This window comes from Liolophura sinensis, chromosome 6 (genome assembly GCF_032854445.1).
Source record: "Liolophura sinensis isolate JHLJ2023 chromosome 6, CUHK_Ljap_v2, whole genome shotgun sequence".
Classification (NCBI taxonomy): domain Eukaryota; kingdom Metazoa; phylum Mollusca; class Polyplacophora; order Chitonida; family Chitonidae; genus Liolophura; species Liolophura sinensis.
In genome coordinates, this window is record NC_088300.1 from 11,873,551 (window position 1) to 11,893,343 (window position 19,793).

General features: G+C 37.1%; 1 protein-coding gene across 1 annotated transcript; it reads left to right on the plus strand.

Annotated features, from left to right (window-relative positions):
• Window positions 1-3: 3 nt before the first annotated feature.
• Window positions 4-19,283, plus strand: LOC135466899 (uncharacterized). The gene is made up of 9 exons (XM_064744651.1): window positions 4-26; window positions 233-254; window positions 7,524-7,676; window positions 15,842-15,983; window positions 16,424-16,552; window positions 17,849-18,045; window positions 18,317-18,396; window positions 18,949-19,107; window positions 19,278-19,283. The coding sequence occupies exons 3-9, from the start codon at window positions 7,559-7,561 to the stop codon at window positions 19,281-19,283; spliced, it is 831 nt and encodes a 276-aa protein (XP_064600721.1). The 5' UTR covers window positions 4-26; window positions 233-254; window positions 7,524-7,558.
• The last annotated feature ends 510 nt before the right edge of the window (window positions 19,284-19,793 follow it).

Genomic DNA, 19,793 nt, shown 5'->3' on the forward strand with positions numbered 1-19,793 from the left:
AAGGTGACAGATGGTGAAAGTTCGGTGTAAGTTTTTGGCCACACGACGAAGTTCTCACTTGTACTCATCTAGGAGCACGACAGAGAGTTTTTAGTATAGTCAGAGAAAAAGAGATGCTTAACATCGGCCAATGCAAATGTTATGATAGTATTTGTCAACCGCACCGAAACTTTTGCAAGTGGAAACTTCAAGCAGAGACCAATTTAACAGAGATCTGTTATATTTTTCCCAGCTTCAAGTGAAACTAATTAAAGGTAAACTATGGCTTGAAGAGGACATTTATGAGTAGCTAGGCCTAAACTTGCGCTCTTCCAGTTATCAGAGAGTGTTTTTTCCTCTGATTCTAAAATGATGATGGCTGTTGTTTCTGGTATCTGATTGGCTGAGGCCTAAAGTGAACCAATAACTAAAGTTTTAATTCTCAAAGTTACTTAGATAGATGACGTGGATGGAGTTTCCAGCCAATCACAGGTTTCAGTTTAAAAATATTCTCACTTATTGTTGCGGGCAGAAAAATTTTTAACATGACTTAAGGCCATGATATCACTTGGCATGTGTGGCACACAGGCATTGATTGACTGACTCATAGGCTCATAAGTTGAGGTCTGTTTTAAACAATTTCTGATAGTTCAATTAAATTAAATTTTGAGGTCTATTTTCAACATCTTCTGATATCTGACTTGTTGAAAATGAGCCTCAACATTTAATTTAATTGAACTAACCCATAGGCTATAGCCAGGCAGTCTTCAAAATCGCTTGCATCAGTTAAAGTGAAAGACGGGTACAGCACCTGACCAATGTTTATGTCCTCTGAAAAACTACCATTCAAAGTATCTTACACCAGCATTAAATAGATCTTTAGATTGTTTTCAAAATTTAGTAAAACTTAGTCTTGACACACCTTTAGCACGTCTCCATTATCGAGAGCAAAGTGATGTCGCCTTTACTCTAACTCTCTAATGTTGACAGTATTTTCCTTTTAATAGTCTAAGCAGTAGTCTATGGCAAATAAAAGTTGTGAACATCCGCAGTGAAGGCCCAAGTCATAAATATAGTTTTCTCGGAAAATGGACATATGGGAAGAATATTTCTTCTACTGCTTACAGTAGGATTGTTGTACAACTAGATTCATGCTCAATTCTGAAACATATGGAAATAATTCTAAACCCCACTGACGTTGATCCAAGCTCTGGACTGTCGCTGGATTTTAGGTTTTAATTTTATAGGGGTATGTATACGTGTCTTCTTAGATTAAAGCAGTGCTGACTTAGTAAACGTGGACATAGAAAAAGTACCTGAGCTTGAACATGGCATTTCAGTAGTTTTACTGTTTTTTGTTAAAGAAAACAGAAGAAACATCCCTTGTATGCGAAAAAGACGAAGGAGCAAAATTTAAATTCTTCAGTTGTGATATATTCAGAGAGACAAATTATATCATAAGATTTAGTAAAGTTTAAGTGTTGTCCGATCTGATGCCGTCTTCTCATTCCCATAAACCTTCGGTATCCCTAATGAATTTTGCACTGACTCTGATATTTGCTATTTAGAAACTTCTGACTACAGGCTAAAATGAGTGACAAAAAACGTATTTAAGGAGATGAATGCAGGGCTTGTAAATCAACTGATTTTACGTTTGTGGTGGTCTGTAAATGATACAGGTCTGCCCCACAACACTGTGTTTAATGGCCCTTCGGCTACACCTAACTAAATCATTGTAAACGATCTCAAAATGATGTCTTATGCAGTTGTTCTGTGTTTGCATATGTCACTTCATGGAGTGAATGGGTAAAGCTGTGTCACAGCTTATGCAGTGCAATCTGATGGCAACGAGTTTGACTGGATACAATTCTGAAGATGGCTGTCTTGACTCACACCAGCCTTATGTGCAGTGTTGTCATTTTGTTGTACATGTTATGTGGCGAAATCTCATTAAAATAGTAAAGTATGGTACTTTTTAAAAAGCTTGATTATCTTGCTTTCAGTTGAAATATTTTTTAGCCAGTTGCTGTCTTGTCCTTTAAGTTCATCATGAAATGTGATATACTTACCTGATAAACTTATCTCCTGACAAACAAGTTTGCTAAATTATGAAATAAATGAATTACTTGCATGTATTCTTGATTTAGTGTGGTTGTTTGAGTGAGCCTTGGCCTATAGTCCTTAGAGGTGCTTGACATACAAGGTGGCATGTTCAAACCCATGCAAAGGGGACAGGGAATTTGAACATGCCCCCTTAATGCTTGTGGGATCTTTGTGGCATTATGGCAGACAGCTCTTAATTGTGTGGCTGTTTGTGCAGCCTGGCCATCTGACATTTGCTGAAGACAAGTTGTACATGTAGCGTGCATTTCTGTACATCACATGTGGGAAAGTCTGTCAGTAACTTACTGAAGATTGGTGGTTTACCCTAGATACTCCTGTTTCCTCCACCGTTAAACCTAACAGCCATCAATTCGTATAAGTGAAAAATTTTTAAGTATGGACAACTTTAACATGGTTGTAAATTGAAGTTCATTTGAATCATAACCAAAACAATCTGAGTTCAAATCCAGCTCATGCTGGCTTTCTCCCCGACTGTACGTGGGAAAATTGGCAACAACCTGGGGATGGTTGTGGTTTTCCTCCCACCATAATGCTGGTTGCTGTCATATAAGTGAAATATTCTTGAGTATGGCATAAAACACCAATCAAATTAATAAATGAATAAATAAACCAAAACACTCCGTGCTGGTTTCATATATTAACATGCCAAACAGAGTAAGATCACCTGTTGAAGTTGCCTAGATGACGTACATGTGGGTTGAGGTATGAATGTAGTAAATCTGAGGGGATGACGTAGGTGATATTTGTCATGCTCGAGATCTTTTTCACCTTAAAAGTATATCTATAAATATCTATTTAATGATAATATCAAGCTTAGCCTGTAGGATAGTCATGGTTGGCCACACTCAAGGAGGGTTAAGAGTGGGCTTTCAAGAAAAAGACTGCCTGTAGCTATAGTCATTTATTCATGTGTTTTCATTTTGTAAAATAATTTATTAAAGAATGTACTATGTCTTTAAAAAGATAAATTGAGGAAGAAAAGTTAAAAAAACAATTGTAGCGTTTCTCTGTACTGAGGTTTTCAAGTAATATAGTACCCATGTGTGCCTCATTGCTAATGGGCCTTTAACATAAGACTTTTGAAAGGCAACTCGCAACTCCGGAGCCCAAAAAAAAAAACAGAAGAAAAATGGAACCCTGACTGCAGTATGAGGGGATACGTCATGCCTATTACTCATGAACCAGGGTCTCTTGTTTTGCACTTGTACATGTGACACCCAAGTAAAACACTCTTAGCTGAAAAGTGTCTGTACCACTTGTGGAAAGTTCAGAGTGTTACTTGTAATCCTTAGTGGGGAATTTTCCAGGAAGACAGAAGACAGGGTTAGTGTGTCAGTGTGGAGAGGAAATGTCAGCTAACTGAAGTTGGGACCATTGGTATCCTCTGTCATTGTGGTACATTGGACAGGAGGATTAAATTACTGTTACTCAAACCTTCAGGGTGACAGCACTAGGAACTGTTATGACATGTGGTAAGCTGTCTCTTTGTTTTTATTTCAGACATGGAGATCTTGAGTATAATCCAAGCATGCTGACACAGCTGTAATCTACTATATATGTAGTTTAGATGAAACTGATTCATTCAAACATTGTCTAGTACTATCCATATACATTGTTCTTGTTCTGTATGGAATTTTTCTATATGTAGCTACAATGTAGCTGTTGCAAATAGACTGATAAATTATATATTTCGTACATTTTACTGTGTATTTTTTTTTTTACAAGTTTACTCAAAATACAAAGTATTTCATATGCATTTCACATATTTAGCATATTTTTAATGGCACTTTTAGACACTATTCAAGGCTGACAGGAATATCCCATTTCTTGAGCTCTGAAGTACATATAGACCTACCCTGCTAGTAATGCACATTTATAAAGTCGCCCTTTTATAATTTATCGCAAAAAAAAAAAGACATGAGGTGTGCTGTGTATTTGTGAACTTTAATGCAGCCAAAATGTGCCACATGTACCCTACCCATTTCTTTGTGTAATAAACCAGTAGGGGAATTTAAGGGGAAGTAAAGTATTATTGATTCAGCCTTTTAATATTCTCATGATGGTCTAGTTAAACTGAGCCATCAAAACACATTCAGTGGAAAAGACTTTTAATATGTTTATATATTGTATGGACATGTATTATCAGTGGGAGGGTATGTACATATCTTCTCTGAGTAGCAGTAATCAATGTGCATTGCATTAGCTACAAAGTTTGTTCAGGAGTTACTACAGGAGTTTAAGCTGTCCTTTTTTTTATGCCAGGCTGACAGTAAATGTGAATACCAGTCTCATAAGTATAGGATTACAATCTGTCGTCACCTTCATGGCAAGTGATATTTCAGAGTTCAGCCTTGCTTTCCCTGCTGTGCTGAAAATACTTGATAGGCTTACACATGTAATTCTGTGGTAATAATGTAGTAGTTAATGGTTGGTGATACAGTATGTACCAACCATTATGCCATTGCGCTACATGTGTGTGTAAGAATGCAAGGTGATATTAGACTATCTGCTGAACAGTAGGTCAGTGATCATAGTGGAAGCCTGCTGTCATTGGAGTTCATATGAAGAGCATTCTAACTGTAGACCCATATGACAACCCCAGGAGTTTCATTTTCAAGTAATATTGAGACAGACAGGCTTTGGTAAGCAAATCAAATCTCATATTTTTGTGCTGTAGGGAGTTGGTATTAAACTTCATATGCAGCAATTGAGCTTGACATATTTTGGGGTGGGATTATAAGAGTAATGGTGGCAGCTCTTTATTAGCAAGTGGTATAGCCAGAAAAACTTACACAAATTTCTGTAAACTTTATTTTCTAAAATATCTGACTACTTCTGAGTTCAAATCTTATAGAGTAATAAATTAGATATGCTATTTTCTTACTATTCAACTTTAAAAACTTGGGAACTTTGGAGTCTTCACTGTGTATTTATTTATTTGATTAGTGTCGCAGACTTTTCCATGTACGGCTGGGAAGGAAGCCAGCATGAGATCTTCAGTTACATGTGTTTGTTTATTAATTTGACTGTAGTTAAAAGAAATTTTTGCTGACTATTTTTCAACTCGAGCCTCCTATCTTTAATATGCATCATTTGCTTAACCAGAGTTTTGGAGTGCTAGACAGTACAAAACCATATGGGCAATATTGCATCCATCATGTTCGAATTTATGCTTGTCCACGTGTATGTAATGATAACAGCCAGTTTCTTGGGAGGCGTTATTAAAATGAAATTTTTGGGCGAAAGCTCATGGCTTACAGGAAAATTCATGTATACTGAGGCGAAACAAGAGAGCGCCCTGGACATTTTATAGTCAGCAAGGCCCCAATAACAAAAGAAACTTGAGATTGTATTCTTGAAGATTCCCTGTCCTGGAATAGTGTTGAACCCACATCTCGTTTGACCTGGTGCAAGTACCTTAACCATGAGGTCACAGCCCACACACCTCTGTTCACTTACTCTACAGGTACATGCACATGTACCTGTACATGTATAGCACCTTCACGTTTGGCCTAAGGTAATTTTAAAATATATGTAAAAAAATTTTTATGACGATATGAACGAAGTATGTCCTGTTACAGAAATAGTACACTGGGTTTGTATTTTGACATGGACCAGTGCAGCTCACGGGCATAAATGCAGAGGAATATTAATTACAGGCTGTGTTTTAGGGATTGAACTTGAAGTGGAAGCGGCTTATTCCGTTTGTCTAGAGTTCCGTGAAAAGTGCAGTTAGAGTGTTGTTAGTAAAAACTTAAAAGGTTAAACAAGTGACATACATGGAAATGTGGCTCAAGCAAAGTGTGCTATATATTCTTCAATATTGTGGCCAAGGGAATGCATGTGGCATTGTGTGTTACTGAATGGATCAGTGGGACATGTTTGACAAGGGAAAATGCCTATATTGTGGCCACTATGCTGACATGACAGATGTAGAGCTACATACATGTATATCTTCAGTGCGCACAAGCATGTATGCTTACTGGAGTGTGGACTTCTTCAATTTGACTGTGCTTGTCTACATGTATCCAAACTGGTGTTCCCAATAGTGACATCAGAACTAGCCCATTTTGTCCATAGGCAGTAAAGGTAAGAACAACTCGGTGAAGTGTTTGTTAATGAAGTGTATCACAGGTGAAATGCGAAGGTTTTTGACCGGAAACAGGAAGGTAACACTCAGAGTGAATACATGGTGATGATTGTGTTATGTTTTGTACCACTTTGTACATGTGTGTGTAACTTATAACTGATGTATGGTCAGAAATAAACCCCACCAGTCTGTAATGTCTATAATTTGCTCAAAACTCCATGGCTTGTTCCATCCATGGCTTGTTCGATCCACGGATCATTCCACCCACATCTCATTCCACCCACGGCTCGTTCCATCCACGGCTTGTTTGATCCACTTGGATTTTGGAATGTAGTGACTGGTTCATGCATCTGACAGTCGACAACATCCTAAAAACTGTTACGTTTGCGTAAACATTGAAACATTGAATAATGGGCACAGCCAATCGCATTGTGGCATTCTAAAAGCAAAGATGGATAAACTACGGACATTTAACAAAATGTTACGTCTGACAGTTGTAAAGATTTTATATTAGACATGATATAAATACTTAATAAAGTATTTTCACCAGGAAAACTCTGACAGACTTATAGGAGAAGCCCGTATGTTAACAACAATTATGGCAAAAATTCAAAGCATAGCAGCTTACCTTTAATCTAACTAACGGTATTTCGAAAATGTAAACTTTTGACCTATTTTTTTAGGTCACTATATTGCAACAGCCCACTGGGTGAATAACATATAGCATTACCATATAGTATGTATTTTATATTTTGCCACAAATGTGTGCTAAATCTTGATATTTTGCATGTAGATCAGACATGGTCTCTAAGGTGTTTGATTTTGTGAGTTGTTAGTACTGAACAATCACCAGAAGACACCTAAGATAGGGACATACTGTATATATGTAATTATAATAATTTTTAATTTACAAATACAGGTAAATATAAATATTTACCTTTATTGATCGGAGTGTGAGAAACTATGATTGTACATTTGTTTTATTATTTATCCTACTTATTAATTACTGCTTGACTGCTTCTACTTTTAATCATGTGAATCTAGTAGATTTTCTGACCTCAGCACACACAGTGTACAGCATAATGTGGTGCTACAAAGAGTGTTATTCTTATTTGGTTAAATAAGCCTATATCACTGTGTGACTAGACTAACTCTTATAAGAAATATTCTTTTGTGTGGTGTTAGAAATTGAGCATCTTTTATTTCATCATCTAAAGACAGTATATATGTCTAGGAGAGCCATGTACTGTGAAGCACCTGAAGGTTCAGATATGCCAGTTGTCCCTTTAACAATAAGGTAAATTGTTGATTTTCAACTGTTTGGTTGCAGATTAAGAGTACAGAGTGCATCAGGTGTTGGAGATAATGTCTGATTCGGGCCAGGACTACCTTCATCCCCAGTCACCAGTCTCACCTGCACAGCAGCCTACCTGGCCTAGACACCAGAAGTCAGGTGTGAAGTACACCAAACGATTTGACTCAGGTAAGGACTGCTACGTGTATATAAACACTAGTCTTCATGGACACCTTCTGAATATACATGTACTGATGTGTGTGCTAACAAACTAGGTGGATAAATACAGCAGTGATGGAAGCTTGCTGAGTGATAACTTTACAATCTAATGCTCCAGTTGATTAAACCACAAGGTACAGAATTCGTTTAAGGATCTTGCTTAAATATGAATGGCCTTGAGCAGTGTACTTTTCATCATTCTACCAGGTAGGGTGTTATCAACTTGGAAGTGAAAGACACGTCAGGTGTAAAATTTGATGCAAACGCAAAATGCTGTTTCAAAGGTGTAGTAATTTTATTTCGCAAAAGATAGAAAAAAGAGATGATTCACTTAAATGGGATGAGTTGGTTTTAGTTCAGGATTTGCAGTTTTACTTCACAATCTGACACTTGACCCCATACATATCCCTTAGATAAGGCTCTTAAACTATTAGGGAATGAGTGTGTCTTGCTGGATATTAGGTTTGAAGCGTGTGTGAATGTACAATCATTGTAAAACTGGGAATGCCAGGCATATACAGGTACAGGTATGTATAGCTATGATACACATGTACAGTCCATGTATTTATACTGGTCAACATGTGTGTTTCATTTCTAGGGTTCATTGATACGTGTACTTCTCTGATTCTCTGGTTCATTGATACATGTGCTTCTCTGATTCTCTGGTTCATTGATACATGTACTTCTCTGATTCTCTTGTTCATTGATACTTGTACTTCCCTAGTTCTCTGGTTCATTGATATGTGTACTTTTCTGGTTCATTGAAATGTGTACTTCTCTGGTTCTCTGTTCAATGGTATGTGTACTCCTCTGGTTCATTGATACATTTTCTTCTCTAGATCTAGCTGGTTCATTGATACATGTACTTTTCTGGTTCATTGAAATGTGTACTTCTCTGGTTCTCTGTTCAATGGTATGTGTACTCCTCTGGTTCATTGATACATTTTCTTCTCTAGATCTAGCTGGTTCATTGATACGTGAACTTCCCTGGTTCATTGATACGTGCCCTTCCCTGGTTCATTGATGCGTGTACTTTTCAAATTCTTTGATACTTGTACCTTTCTGAAACTCTAGTTCATTGATATTTGTACTTCTCTGGCCCATGGATACATGTACTTCTCTGGTTCTCTGACACGTGTACTTATTTGAGGTAGAGTGATAGTTAATGAGCCTGATAATGATTACATGGGCAGATAAAGGAAGCAAATTTATGGCCTATTCAGTCAGTTATTGGAAATAATAGGCTATTATGCTAACGTTGTATTGTGTGCAAAGTTTATAGATCAGTGTTAACTAGCTGCTTAATTGGTGAAATGCATTGTTGACCAAGCGTGGAGTCACGGCAGTCATATAAATTGGTTAATGATATGATAGTGATCTACTTGATGGTGCTGGATACAGTAGTCACAATTAGACCAGCAAACATGGTAGTTGGTACTTCAGAGAATAAACTGATGCTAAAATGATTATACTGGGTCAAAGTAATGATTAATATATGAATGAGGATCAAATGGCAGTAACAAAATCAATGTCAACATGTAGTTGGCCTTATGATTTCCACCGTTTACTTTTACAGTTACATAATTATGATCTGCTTTTAGGCTCCAGTGTGTGGCTACCTTCAGTGCTTGTTAACCATTGTTTGTTTGCTTTGTCAAATACTGTTCTAGTTCTGGGGCTGTAAATTACTTGCGTTACAAAGGTACAAACATTTAGATGGATGTATAAAAATGCTGATGGTATAGTTAGGTATGAACGGTATGCTGTATGCCTGTACAGTGTAAATGTAGCACTTTTGAAATGTGCAGTCAAATAGGAACATTTATTTCTACTAATAGTGGTATGGAACTTTTTCACTTTAACTGGATTGACTTATATGTAGGTTCTGGACAAGCATTGTTAAATGTATGTATGCTTGGAGTTTTATGCCGTACTTAGTAATTTTTCAGTCATATGATAATAAGAAGTGATTAGGTGTGAGTACATACACTGTGTTTTCTTGTGGCCACCAAAGAGCTACAGCCACTGAAGTATCATGCCAATGACACCAGACATGACACCTCACCCAAACACATTATACTGACTTCAGACCGAACAATTCTGTTTCCTTGCTCTAACTTCTCAGTGCTGAGCGTCAAGCGAGGCAGCAAGAAGTACCTTTTTAATGTCTGTAATATGACCTGACCCAAGTTTGATCCCGGGTCTGCTGACTTCGAGGCATTTGCTAAATGAAACAAAACTATTTCGCTTCTAGGTATGTTTCAGTTTTTTTATGCCTTCAATTTTTATTTATGAGGTTAATATTTTTAAAGTAATGTGCATGTTATTAAAATATAACTTTTGTAAGAAAATCAGAGCTTAAGAAGAAATCAAGTTGTTTGTTGCATCATTACAATAGATTTCGCTGTTGATGGCTTTCAAAACATCACAGATGTACAATTTCAGACTATAAACCTGTGTGACCTGATGTGACCTGGTTACTGGATTACATTTGCATGCAAAGTGTTCAGGAAGTGGTGCTTACACTTGTAAAGTAATGACAGCCATGTGACCTTTAGTGTAGCCCTTATTTTTGTTGTCAATTTCACTGGCCCAGTTTTCATGGATGCTCTTCCCCTGGAGTATTGTTTGAATGGATGAAGTTTGAAAGGTCACTGGGGGACATTGACATTGTAGTGTTAACCTTAAAACTAAATGATTGGGTGTACATGAACCAGTGATTAGATTGCATGACCAATACTATCACACTAAAAAAATATCCTTAAGTGCATGAATCAGTGAAGAAAATGTGCGAAAAGTGTTCATCGCAACCTTCTCTTATTGAGGGAAAACAGGGCATTTGTATCTTACTCCTTTACTCAGAATGATTTCTCCCGTTGCGCGAAGTTTAGCTTTAGTAATTGCTTGTCCTGATGTCATATGGTCATGGGTTCATGTGCAATCATGTTTTATGTGGTTTCCTGCACACATGTAAATTGAAGGATTTCCGGTTGAGTCGAGCAGATTCGGCTGAATAATTGTAGTTTATAAGGTCTGATGTCAAACCTCGATACCCATCTTGTGATTATTGTTTTTATGTACTGGTACTTTTTTAAATCACATAAGTTAGAAAAAGCACGTAGCTGCAACATGTAATAGAGATTATATAATTTCCATTCTTTCATACTGTAATACGCTATGTTGGAACATGTACTCCAATACCCCTACCTTGAAACTCCATCTAATGTGCTGTTTACATCCTGCGACTGCTCAAATTGATGTAGTGGAATGATACTTATTTCTGGCCTCACATGTTTGAGGTCACTCATAGAGAAGTGGATCTTCTCACCTACAATAAACACAGGAGTACATGAGATGGTCAGTTTGAGGCAGGACCCACAGTTGTATGAGGACTTGGACAACACTTCAGAGTTCATCAGGTTTATGGCCAAAGGAAAATGATCATGCCTATCAGTAAAGTGAGAAATAACATTGAGTGTGTAATATGTACCTGTAGAACACATGTATAGGCCTGCATGTATATTGTATTTTGAATTTGGGTTGCTGTGCAATAAGCACCATGGCATACATGTATAGTTTTTTTTTAAGGCATTAAAGCAAACCAAAAAACAACTGTTCTGTGGCCAGTACATGTGCACTTGTATAGTGTGAGAACAATCAAAGACATACATGTAGTACATTTGAATGGATTCCAAGGGATCGAACCTGCTATTCATAATTTCTGCCTAATTTATATAGTGAGCATTTAGCGCAAATGTATATTTAATCATTTTTTGTCATTTAGTGTACTCAAGGTCATTTGTGTGTAAGGATAATCAGAAATTTATGAGCTGATGCTGCCCTCGGTGAACCATGAATGAACTTTTTTGCGAGAGGATACAAATTGAAATTCCCTAAGAGATTGCATTTCTTTATAGTAACTGTTTGGATGTAACCCTCTTCTAATTTGTCATTTGATCCACATTCCTATGGTACATATGGATGGACAGGTATGTGAAGCTGTATCTGACTGTTACCTCTTACTGATTAGTTATTTACCTGTGATAGGATTATCTTGGTTAGAATACCACTATGGTACCTTTATAGGTATAAGGCTGTATTATGTCAGAGATTACAGTAACAGGATCTGGACTACCAATGGGCTTAGGGCGTCTTCATGGTTCAATGGGTACACATTGTTCTCAGGTTTAGGAGAATTCCCATTACCTTACATGTTAGCTTCTGTTAGCACATGCACATATTCTCTTGTATGAAGTGATAGGCCAGTTGCATTACTGCGCGTTTGTCTGGAAGCTGTCTAGCTAGTTCACACAAGCATTTTTGCAGTACTTATCAGGGGCTCTTATACAAATGGTGTACAGAAGTCACAGCCTGCTGATCAACTGCATGAAAATAGTTTTTGCAAAGTAGGTCATGTGTTCTGTGTAAAACTTGCCTCCGTGTATTGGACATGTCTTTTAGTTGCCTTATGTGGTAAGTTGCTCGCTCTCATTTTTAAAATTTAACATTTCATGTTGGGAAACTCTTTTCCCGGGCTCATTTGTGAACTTTGTGACATTGTCATTCAGATGAAAAAAAAGTGGTTGATCTTCAATTACCACAGATTAACTAGCGGGTAAAAGTGAGGATGAGTCTGATCTGATTTAGTGCACTTACACTTAGAATTGAAAGACCTCAAATCAGGATAATAGAGATGGGATCTGTTAGGTTAGTAGTGTGCACATGGGCACAAAGTTGTTTGACTGTGACCATATTAAAAACTGTCAGGCCATTTATGTATATCATACAGTAAAGAGATAAGGGCAGTCTGTGTTAGTGGCTATATATATATATATATTTATATATATATATATATATATATATATATATGTGTGTGTGTGTGTGTGTGTGTGTGTGTGTGTGTGTATATATATACATACAAGGGCATTGTACTGCTGAGGGCATTTGTGATGGGGGCTGATTTTAAGTGAAAGGAAAGTAAAAGATACATGAATATACATGCATAAAGCTTGACACACTTTTGTAGTTTGACTTGAACATGTACGTCAAGGTGCAAAGTGGTGATCTGGCTATAGGTTAGCTGTTTGATTTTTAACTGTCTAATCCATTCTAAGTTCCTGCCGCTTGCTTTTGGGTAAATCAGACAGGCTGTTTGCAGGAACACAGGTAACTTGACCTCAGGTGAACACAGGTATATTGAGCTGGCTGGCTGGCGGTTTGTTTACCTGGGGAGCAGTTTAGGCTGTAGTATGCTCACAGTGGTGGATACATGGCTCTGAAAATCCTGTGGCATGGCTGAGCATGAGGTCCCACATCAATTAGCCTTGCCTTGGTTTGTGGGCTGCTCCATGCTGCTTCTTAGCCTGTTCTAGCTGTGATGAGCATGTATGCATGAAGAAGTTTGTTGAGGGCTACATGAGCTCATGTTGTATTCCTACATGCTCATATCAGACGACCAGAGCTTTTCTTTACTGTTAACGTTTTATAATTGAGCAGGGGCAAAGTATCTCCCACTTTAAGTGGATAAATAGATTTTATCAAGTGTGTGTTGTTTTGCAAAGTGAAAGGTATGAACACTTTAGATTAGGGCTAATGTAAGTGCTAAGGTAGCAGAGAGATATAAGTAGAGGCTGAGATTATGGATCTGATGTCACTACATATAAATATGGGAAGATTTTAATCAGCATAAATGATCACCGCAGTTCTAAGAAGGAGAATTTTCAGGATTGAATGATCTAAGAACATGTATAATCAGTTTTATAATCAGTGTTTTAAATAAATGGATATAGAGGTTAGCTAAGGTACTAGAATCAAGGTGTGTATCTGGTAGCTGTGTTATTGTCAGACTAAAACCAGTTGAGGACACATTTCATTATCTCCACACAATCCTGCAACAGTGGATTCTCTCGGTTGTGAGGCTTGTTAAGCCTGGTAACATGTGGGGCTAAGTGACAAGCTATTCACCTGGTTTGCCTAAGGACCATGGCCACAGAAAGACTTCTTTCTACTGCACCGGAGCAAACCACAGGTATGTATAGGTGTGTTCATCAGGGTTAAAATATACCTGTGACATATTAGGGTTATGAACTGAGTACGTTGTATTTACCATATGCTGATGAAATACATGTACATGACTCATTTCATGTTCATTTTTTTCCCCTGTTGTGCGCATGTAGTTTGATAACCAAAAACATGAATTCAGTTGTTAAGAAACTTGACAAGGTTTGATCATAGCTAGCTGTTTGGAGGTTATAGCTTGGTGAAGCCCGGCCATGCAACATTTCAGTATTCATGTACTGTGAAAAATCTGTGGGCATGAAAAGATTCTGTTTCTATGAATAGCCGGGCATGTTATGTTGTAATCTGCAAAATTTTAACACTTGTATATCATCAACTTCTCTTCATGTAAATGTGATAAATACATGTATGTGTACTGATTATAACAGATGGCCATGATGTGTAGGAACAAATTAAAATACATTCCAGTGCTGGCTGTGTTGGCTGAGATGTTGGTTTTACCATAAAGCAGATTGGCACATGTACACTATTTATGTACAAGTCATCACAATATATGGCGACTTGTACTCCTGCTTCATCTCATTTTATTCTTGATCAGTTGGCAGCCAGTGTCTGTCACAGCATATATGTGCTTGGGAACACTATTAAGTACAACAATATAATATGTATAAAATGTTGAGAGCTGTACGAATTATGCAGAACTTGATATTTATTGTTGTGATTGACAGGTGTTATTGTTTATGGTAATAATTATCAGAAATTAATGCCTTTTAAGTGATAAAGTGAATGGATATGACATATATTCAATGTCTCAATTGTAGCATGTTATAATGACATTTTGTACTCAATATACATGTTAATTTTATGGTGTTAAAAGTGTAAGAAATTCTCCAAATAACGTTCCTGTCGTTTCATGTGAAGAAAGCCAAGTAAAGGTTAAAATGTACATGCAGTGTACTGAACTTTGATTGAAGATTCAACTGGTGGCTTGTCGTCTGGTGGCATGTAGATTTTTATGAGAGTAAGAAAAATTAAGAAAATATATTTATTATTTAGGGTGTGAAAAAGACCAGATAATAATAGATATGGTAAATGACCGAAAGCGTCACAGAAATATGGATTTAGAAAGAAATAAATGTCATAAAATCATACTTCTGGTGCTGAAATAATTTTCCAGTATTAAAGGAATCATCCTACCTTCCATACAAACCTCAAACATCGTTATAAGATCAAAAGAACTTTCAGAATCTGACTAGAACATCTCGCTTTACTTATATGTAATCTTAATTGGGCAAAATTTTAGGTCATTTACATATATCTATGTGTATATATAAAGTACAGATTTTTGTTATGGATTTTATGGATTTCCTCAGTTAAAAGTTCCTAGTAGGAGTGGTTTGTTTCAGAGTAAATGAAAGACACGTATCTGAATTCTATATACATGTGCATCATTTTAAAGTTGCTTTTATTCATATACAAGCTGGAAAAGTGATATTGATTTCATATGGCTATTTGCAAGTGTGAGGTAATGATAGGATAACAGAAGCTGGGTTTATAGAGTTGCTTTTTGGCTTATTTTATTGGTGTTTTGTGCCATACTGAAGAATATTTCACTTGTAAATACAAAGTTGGATGAGAGCATGGTGAATGGGAACTGGGCAAGGCCCAGGGGACACACATGACGATCTGCAGCTTGCTGGCCGGTCTGCGTTGTCTCTTGTGTTTCACAAATATGAAGACAAACTGTAAGGTGTATCCAGCTATTGCAGTCAGACCTCGTCATAAGGGGATGTGTAATCATATTCCGAACATCAGATGGAGAAAATGTACTTCTTTTTGCCAATCCCCCCTGCAACTTCCCAGCGTCTAAATCCACTGATTTTAAAGGATATCCCAAATATTTTACATGTCAATACTTTTTGAAAACCGAATTGTATTAAGTATATTGCTGTAATACATCTCACATTTACAGAAAGTGCATGGACAGCATTTTCCTACTCTATAGTCTGGTATTGCCTGAATACATAAATCTGTATAAATATGTCAAAAAACAGATCTGTGTATATTCACCTTATGTTTTTTAATTACCCTGTAAAAAATGCTTGTACCTTGTCCAGGAGTGGCTGACATAGATTCAGAGGACGGAGAAATCTCATTGCGCCCCATGGCAGCCCAGAGAGTACCCTACGGACGGGTGTCCGAGTATGACTACGCTGCTAGGGGCAGCCACTTGTATGAAGATCTCCCAATCAAATATGCGTGAGTTGAATATTACTATGTTTTGCTATGTTTTTTCTCCTTTTAAATGTAACAGCAAACTTAAAAACTATTTGAAGCATGTGATCTTATTCAATCGTTGTTTGTTATCTATATATTAAGTTATACCATTAAAGTTCTTTGAACTGACAGTAATTAATTACATTAATACATGGTGTTCTGGTTATGTACTGAAGTCATATTTATCAGCTAATTATAGATACATGCAGTACATATATACAGTATGTGAAAAGGTCCGTCAGTTACCTACAGATGGTTGTAGATCTTACCTGGCTCTTTCAAGTTTCCTCCCACTATTATACTGGCCACCGTTGTTTGAAGGAGGTATTCTTAAGTATGGTGTAAAACTCTGATGAAGTGAAATAGATAAATACACATATAATGGTTTTGTATTTATATTATGGTGGTGTTTATTTTCTCAGCCCTGCATCAGAAGAGTCATTAACCAGGGAGAAGTCTCCCCCTGAGGCTCACCAGCAATCCTCCTGGCCCAGTACTGTCAGTACTGCTAACAGCCAGGCTAACATTGTCAACAACAACACAGAGGCCAGGTAAGGCTCACTAGTATAGGATATAGAAGGGAAAACATGATATGTGCACGTAATACTTCCTGAAGGACACAAATTAGTAAACACTAACATGCTTTTCACAACTAATTTTATTTTATACGATGAATGTGGGCATGAAAACAGATAACTGTGTTTATGTTTAAAGCTCACGTCAGATATGCAGTCTGATTGACATTTTGTTTGCTTTCTCCGTCATTCATTATACATGTGGGTCAGTAGCGCACATACATAACAGTTTATTTATATCTTGAATTCTTATTGCATTTTCCCAACTTTTTCGTTTTGAAAATTGTGGGAGATAGCATTTGGTTTTGAACTAGTAACCTCTGGCACCAAAACACCAGCAATACTCACCAGGCATTCACTTACATGATACAAAACAGTTGTTATAAACCTCCATTGGGCTTGAAGTTATTGGCAATGATGGATGTAAAAATCATTAGATGTTAGCTATTTGAGATCAGTGATTGAGCCAGGTTAATCTGGTTTTGAAGTTGAATTATGTCTTTTATGGCAGAACTATTGCAGCTAAGGTACTCGGTAAATACTTTTAATTTTGTTTTGAAACAAACTCAAAATTGTATTGTCCATAATAAAACATTAGTTGCCAGAAAGGAAACCAAGGTTAAATGTGTATTTACATTAAGAATTAATAACAGTTATCTTTTGAAATGTAAAGCACCAAATTTTATGTTTCGGGACAAAACATTAATTATCAGTAAGTAAACCAATGATTAAATGTGTACTCACAAGGATAATTGCAAAAGGTATTGTAACACAGAATTAGTCTAAAATCCAGTAGATAAATTGATAAACTTCATTCCTAACAGTATTATTGTTAATAGGGATAACAGTTTCTGAATATAGCACAGATTCTAGTGCTGAAATTTGCTGAGACTACGGGTTTCAAACCAGCGACCTTACAGTCAGGCACCAAATCGCCAATAATACATGTCAACCGTCTAGACCACTCAACCAACAGGCCTTCCACAAAAACAGAAAGTAGTTGATCGGACGACTTTACAGCGAACATGCATTGTTCCTCTGATGATCACAAATGACACCACTCCCTTAGGTGAATATATCAGACAGGTATAGATGTCATTTTAGAAAGTGGATTAAGTAACAGTATGTATTACACAAGTAGAAATATAGTGTATGGTCAGCCTACATGAGGCTCAGGCAGATTGTTTAATCTGACATGTCACAGATATCATTAAATGTGTTACATTCGCACATATTTTGTCATTCACATGAATTTATGTTTGTATTGTGAAGAAAGCGGCACAACCCCTTATATGATGCAATACAGACGAAGTACCCTAACCCTCCAGCCCCTGCTCCTGAGAGCGAGTCTGTCCACAAGCTGTCTCAGCAGAAGGTCATGTTCATCTGTGTCTTTGCTGTCATCGCCCTCATCATCGCTGTCATCTCCCTGTGTTTAGCCATCTACATGCTCGTCACATTACCACCAGGTTAGTGCCAATGGAAAGTCCTGGTCAGGGTTTAAAAACTCTTGACATACCCAGTTGTTGAGTTTTTTTAGTTTGGTGGACTGTTAATTAAATATAGGTATGCCAACTTGCCAAAGTTACATTAGATTGTGTATTAATACCTCTAACAAATTCTTTGATTGGGTTAAACTTTAGATTTCAATGATATCTTGAAAGTTTAAAGTTCTCAATACTGCTAGTATCTTTCTGCATGTCTGTGTATTTGTGTACTAAGAAAACTTTTGTTTTCCAGACAGATACGCTGAGGAAAAGGAAGCTCATTTAGCAAGATACTCTCAGTTGAAGTCTGAATACGAAGATCTGTCCGAAAAAGTGAGTATTGGTGTAATGCAATATTCATAATAATTGTTAGATTTTTGATGGAACCTGTAATATATTACCTGGTGTAATGAAGATTGACAGTTGAAACTGATTACACTCGATGTCAAACCCCTAAGAGACCTCATAATTCCATCAAGAATTGTTGTGGGTGGTGGTTGGTGTTCATGGTTTAATTTCTTTGGCCCAACCCCATTAAAGTGAACAGCAAGTTTTGCCCAAGTTGTTGTCAGTAGCCTTCTCTTTTTTTTCTATAAGACAGTAGAAGGTTTCTTTGTAAGTATCATGCATTTTTAATGTGAATCTTTATACTGAGCAAATGGCCATACATGTATCGTTTGTTGTTACAAAGGCCTTGTCAACTTTGAGAGTTGAGGAACCTACAAATTTCCTGTCAAAAGCCAGGTTTGAACCTACACCTGATGGTGTGTCATAGTGATTAAAAGGCAAACACCTTAACCACTTGACCAACTCCTCTGTAGCCACCTGTATGGAGGCTGAAAGTTTTCTCAATACCTCACTGCCAGCTCTTGTTTATCACTTCAGTACTCTGAGCTGGCAAGCATGCTGAGCTATGACCCAGCCGAGGGCAACAGTTCAGATGTATCTCTGGCCACCAAAGTGGCTAGGAATAAGATGAGCATTCAGAAAATCACTGACAATGTAACAGTACAGCAAAGGGCTGTGGACAGTCTTAAAACTCAGGTGAGTTGTATCTTCACTTGTTTATTTATTTTCGAGGTAAGGAATAATGGGTGACAAACTCAAGGCGATAAGATTTTGATGCAGGTCCGGATACAGGCATTTGATGGAACTTTTACGGGCAGCTTATAACTTTTAGAACCGTTTTTACCAACAATATTTCCACCTTAAAGATGTAGATTTTCATTGTAGATTGCCAGAAGATTTTCAGTAATTTGTTGAATTTTGGTTATTTGTTGGCGTACATGTATTTGTATATCTGTGCCTTGCTCAGGTGATGGTGATTGATGACCAAGAGAAGAGGCTGGTTGAACACAGTGGCAGTATATCCAGGAATTCTGACTCAATTCAAACCCTCTCCACTGACGTCAACTCATTGACAAATGAGATAGACATACTACGGGAACATGTGATGAATGTCAGCAAAATGGAGGGACCACAGGTAGGTTATTTATGAGTCTACCAATTACCTGCCCAGTAATCTTGTAATTCTTCACGTGTCAAAACTTCAAAGTCTTGGATGTGCAAAGTTGGTATGTCACAGGAAAAACACTAAGGAGACTCCATGTTCAAAGCAATGGTACATGTAGTTTAAAGCTACATTAATTAATTTTTGTTTTTTTCTCGAAGGTGGATTTCTGTGAAAAGCAATAAGTTGCTGACAAGGATATCTCTAGTCAGCCATAAAT

Bases quoted from the DNA above. Each gene is read 5' to 3' on its own strand.
- LOC135466899 (XM_064744651.1), top strand. From the start codon at position 7,559: ATGTCTGATTCGGGCCAGGACTACCTTCATCCCCAGTCACCAGTCTCA. The intron at 7,677-15,841 runs GTAAGGACTGCT...TACCTTGTCCAG, and splicing joins CACCAAACGATTTGACTCAG to GAGTGGCTGACATAGATTCA. The intron at 15,984-16,423 runs GTGAGTTGAATA...TTATTTTCTCAG, and splicing joins GATCTCCCAATCAAATATGC to CCCTGCATCAGAAGAGTCAT.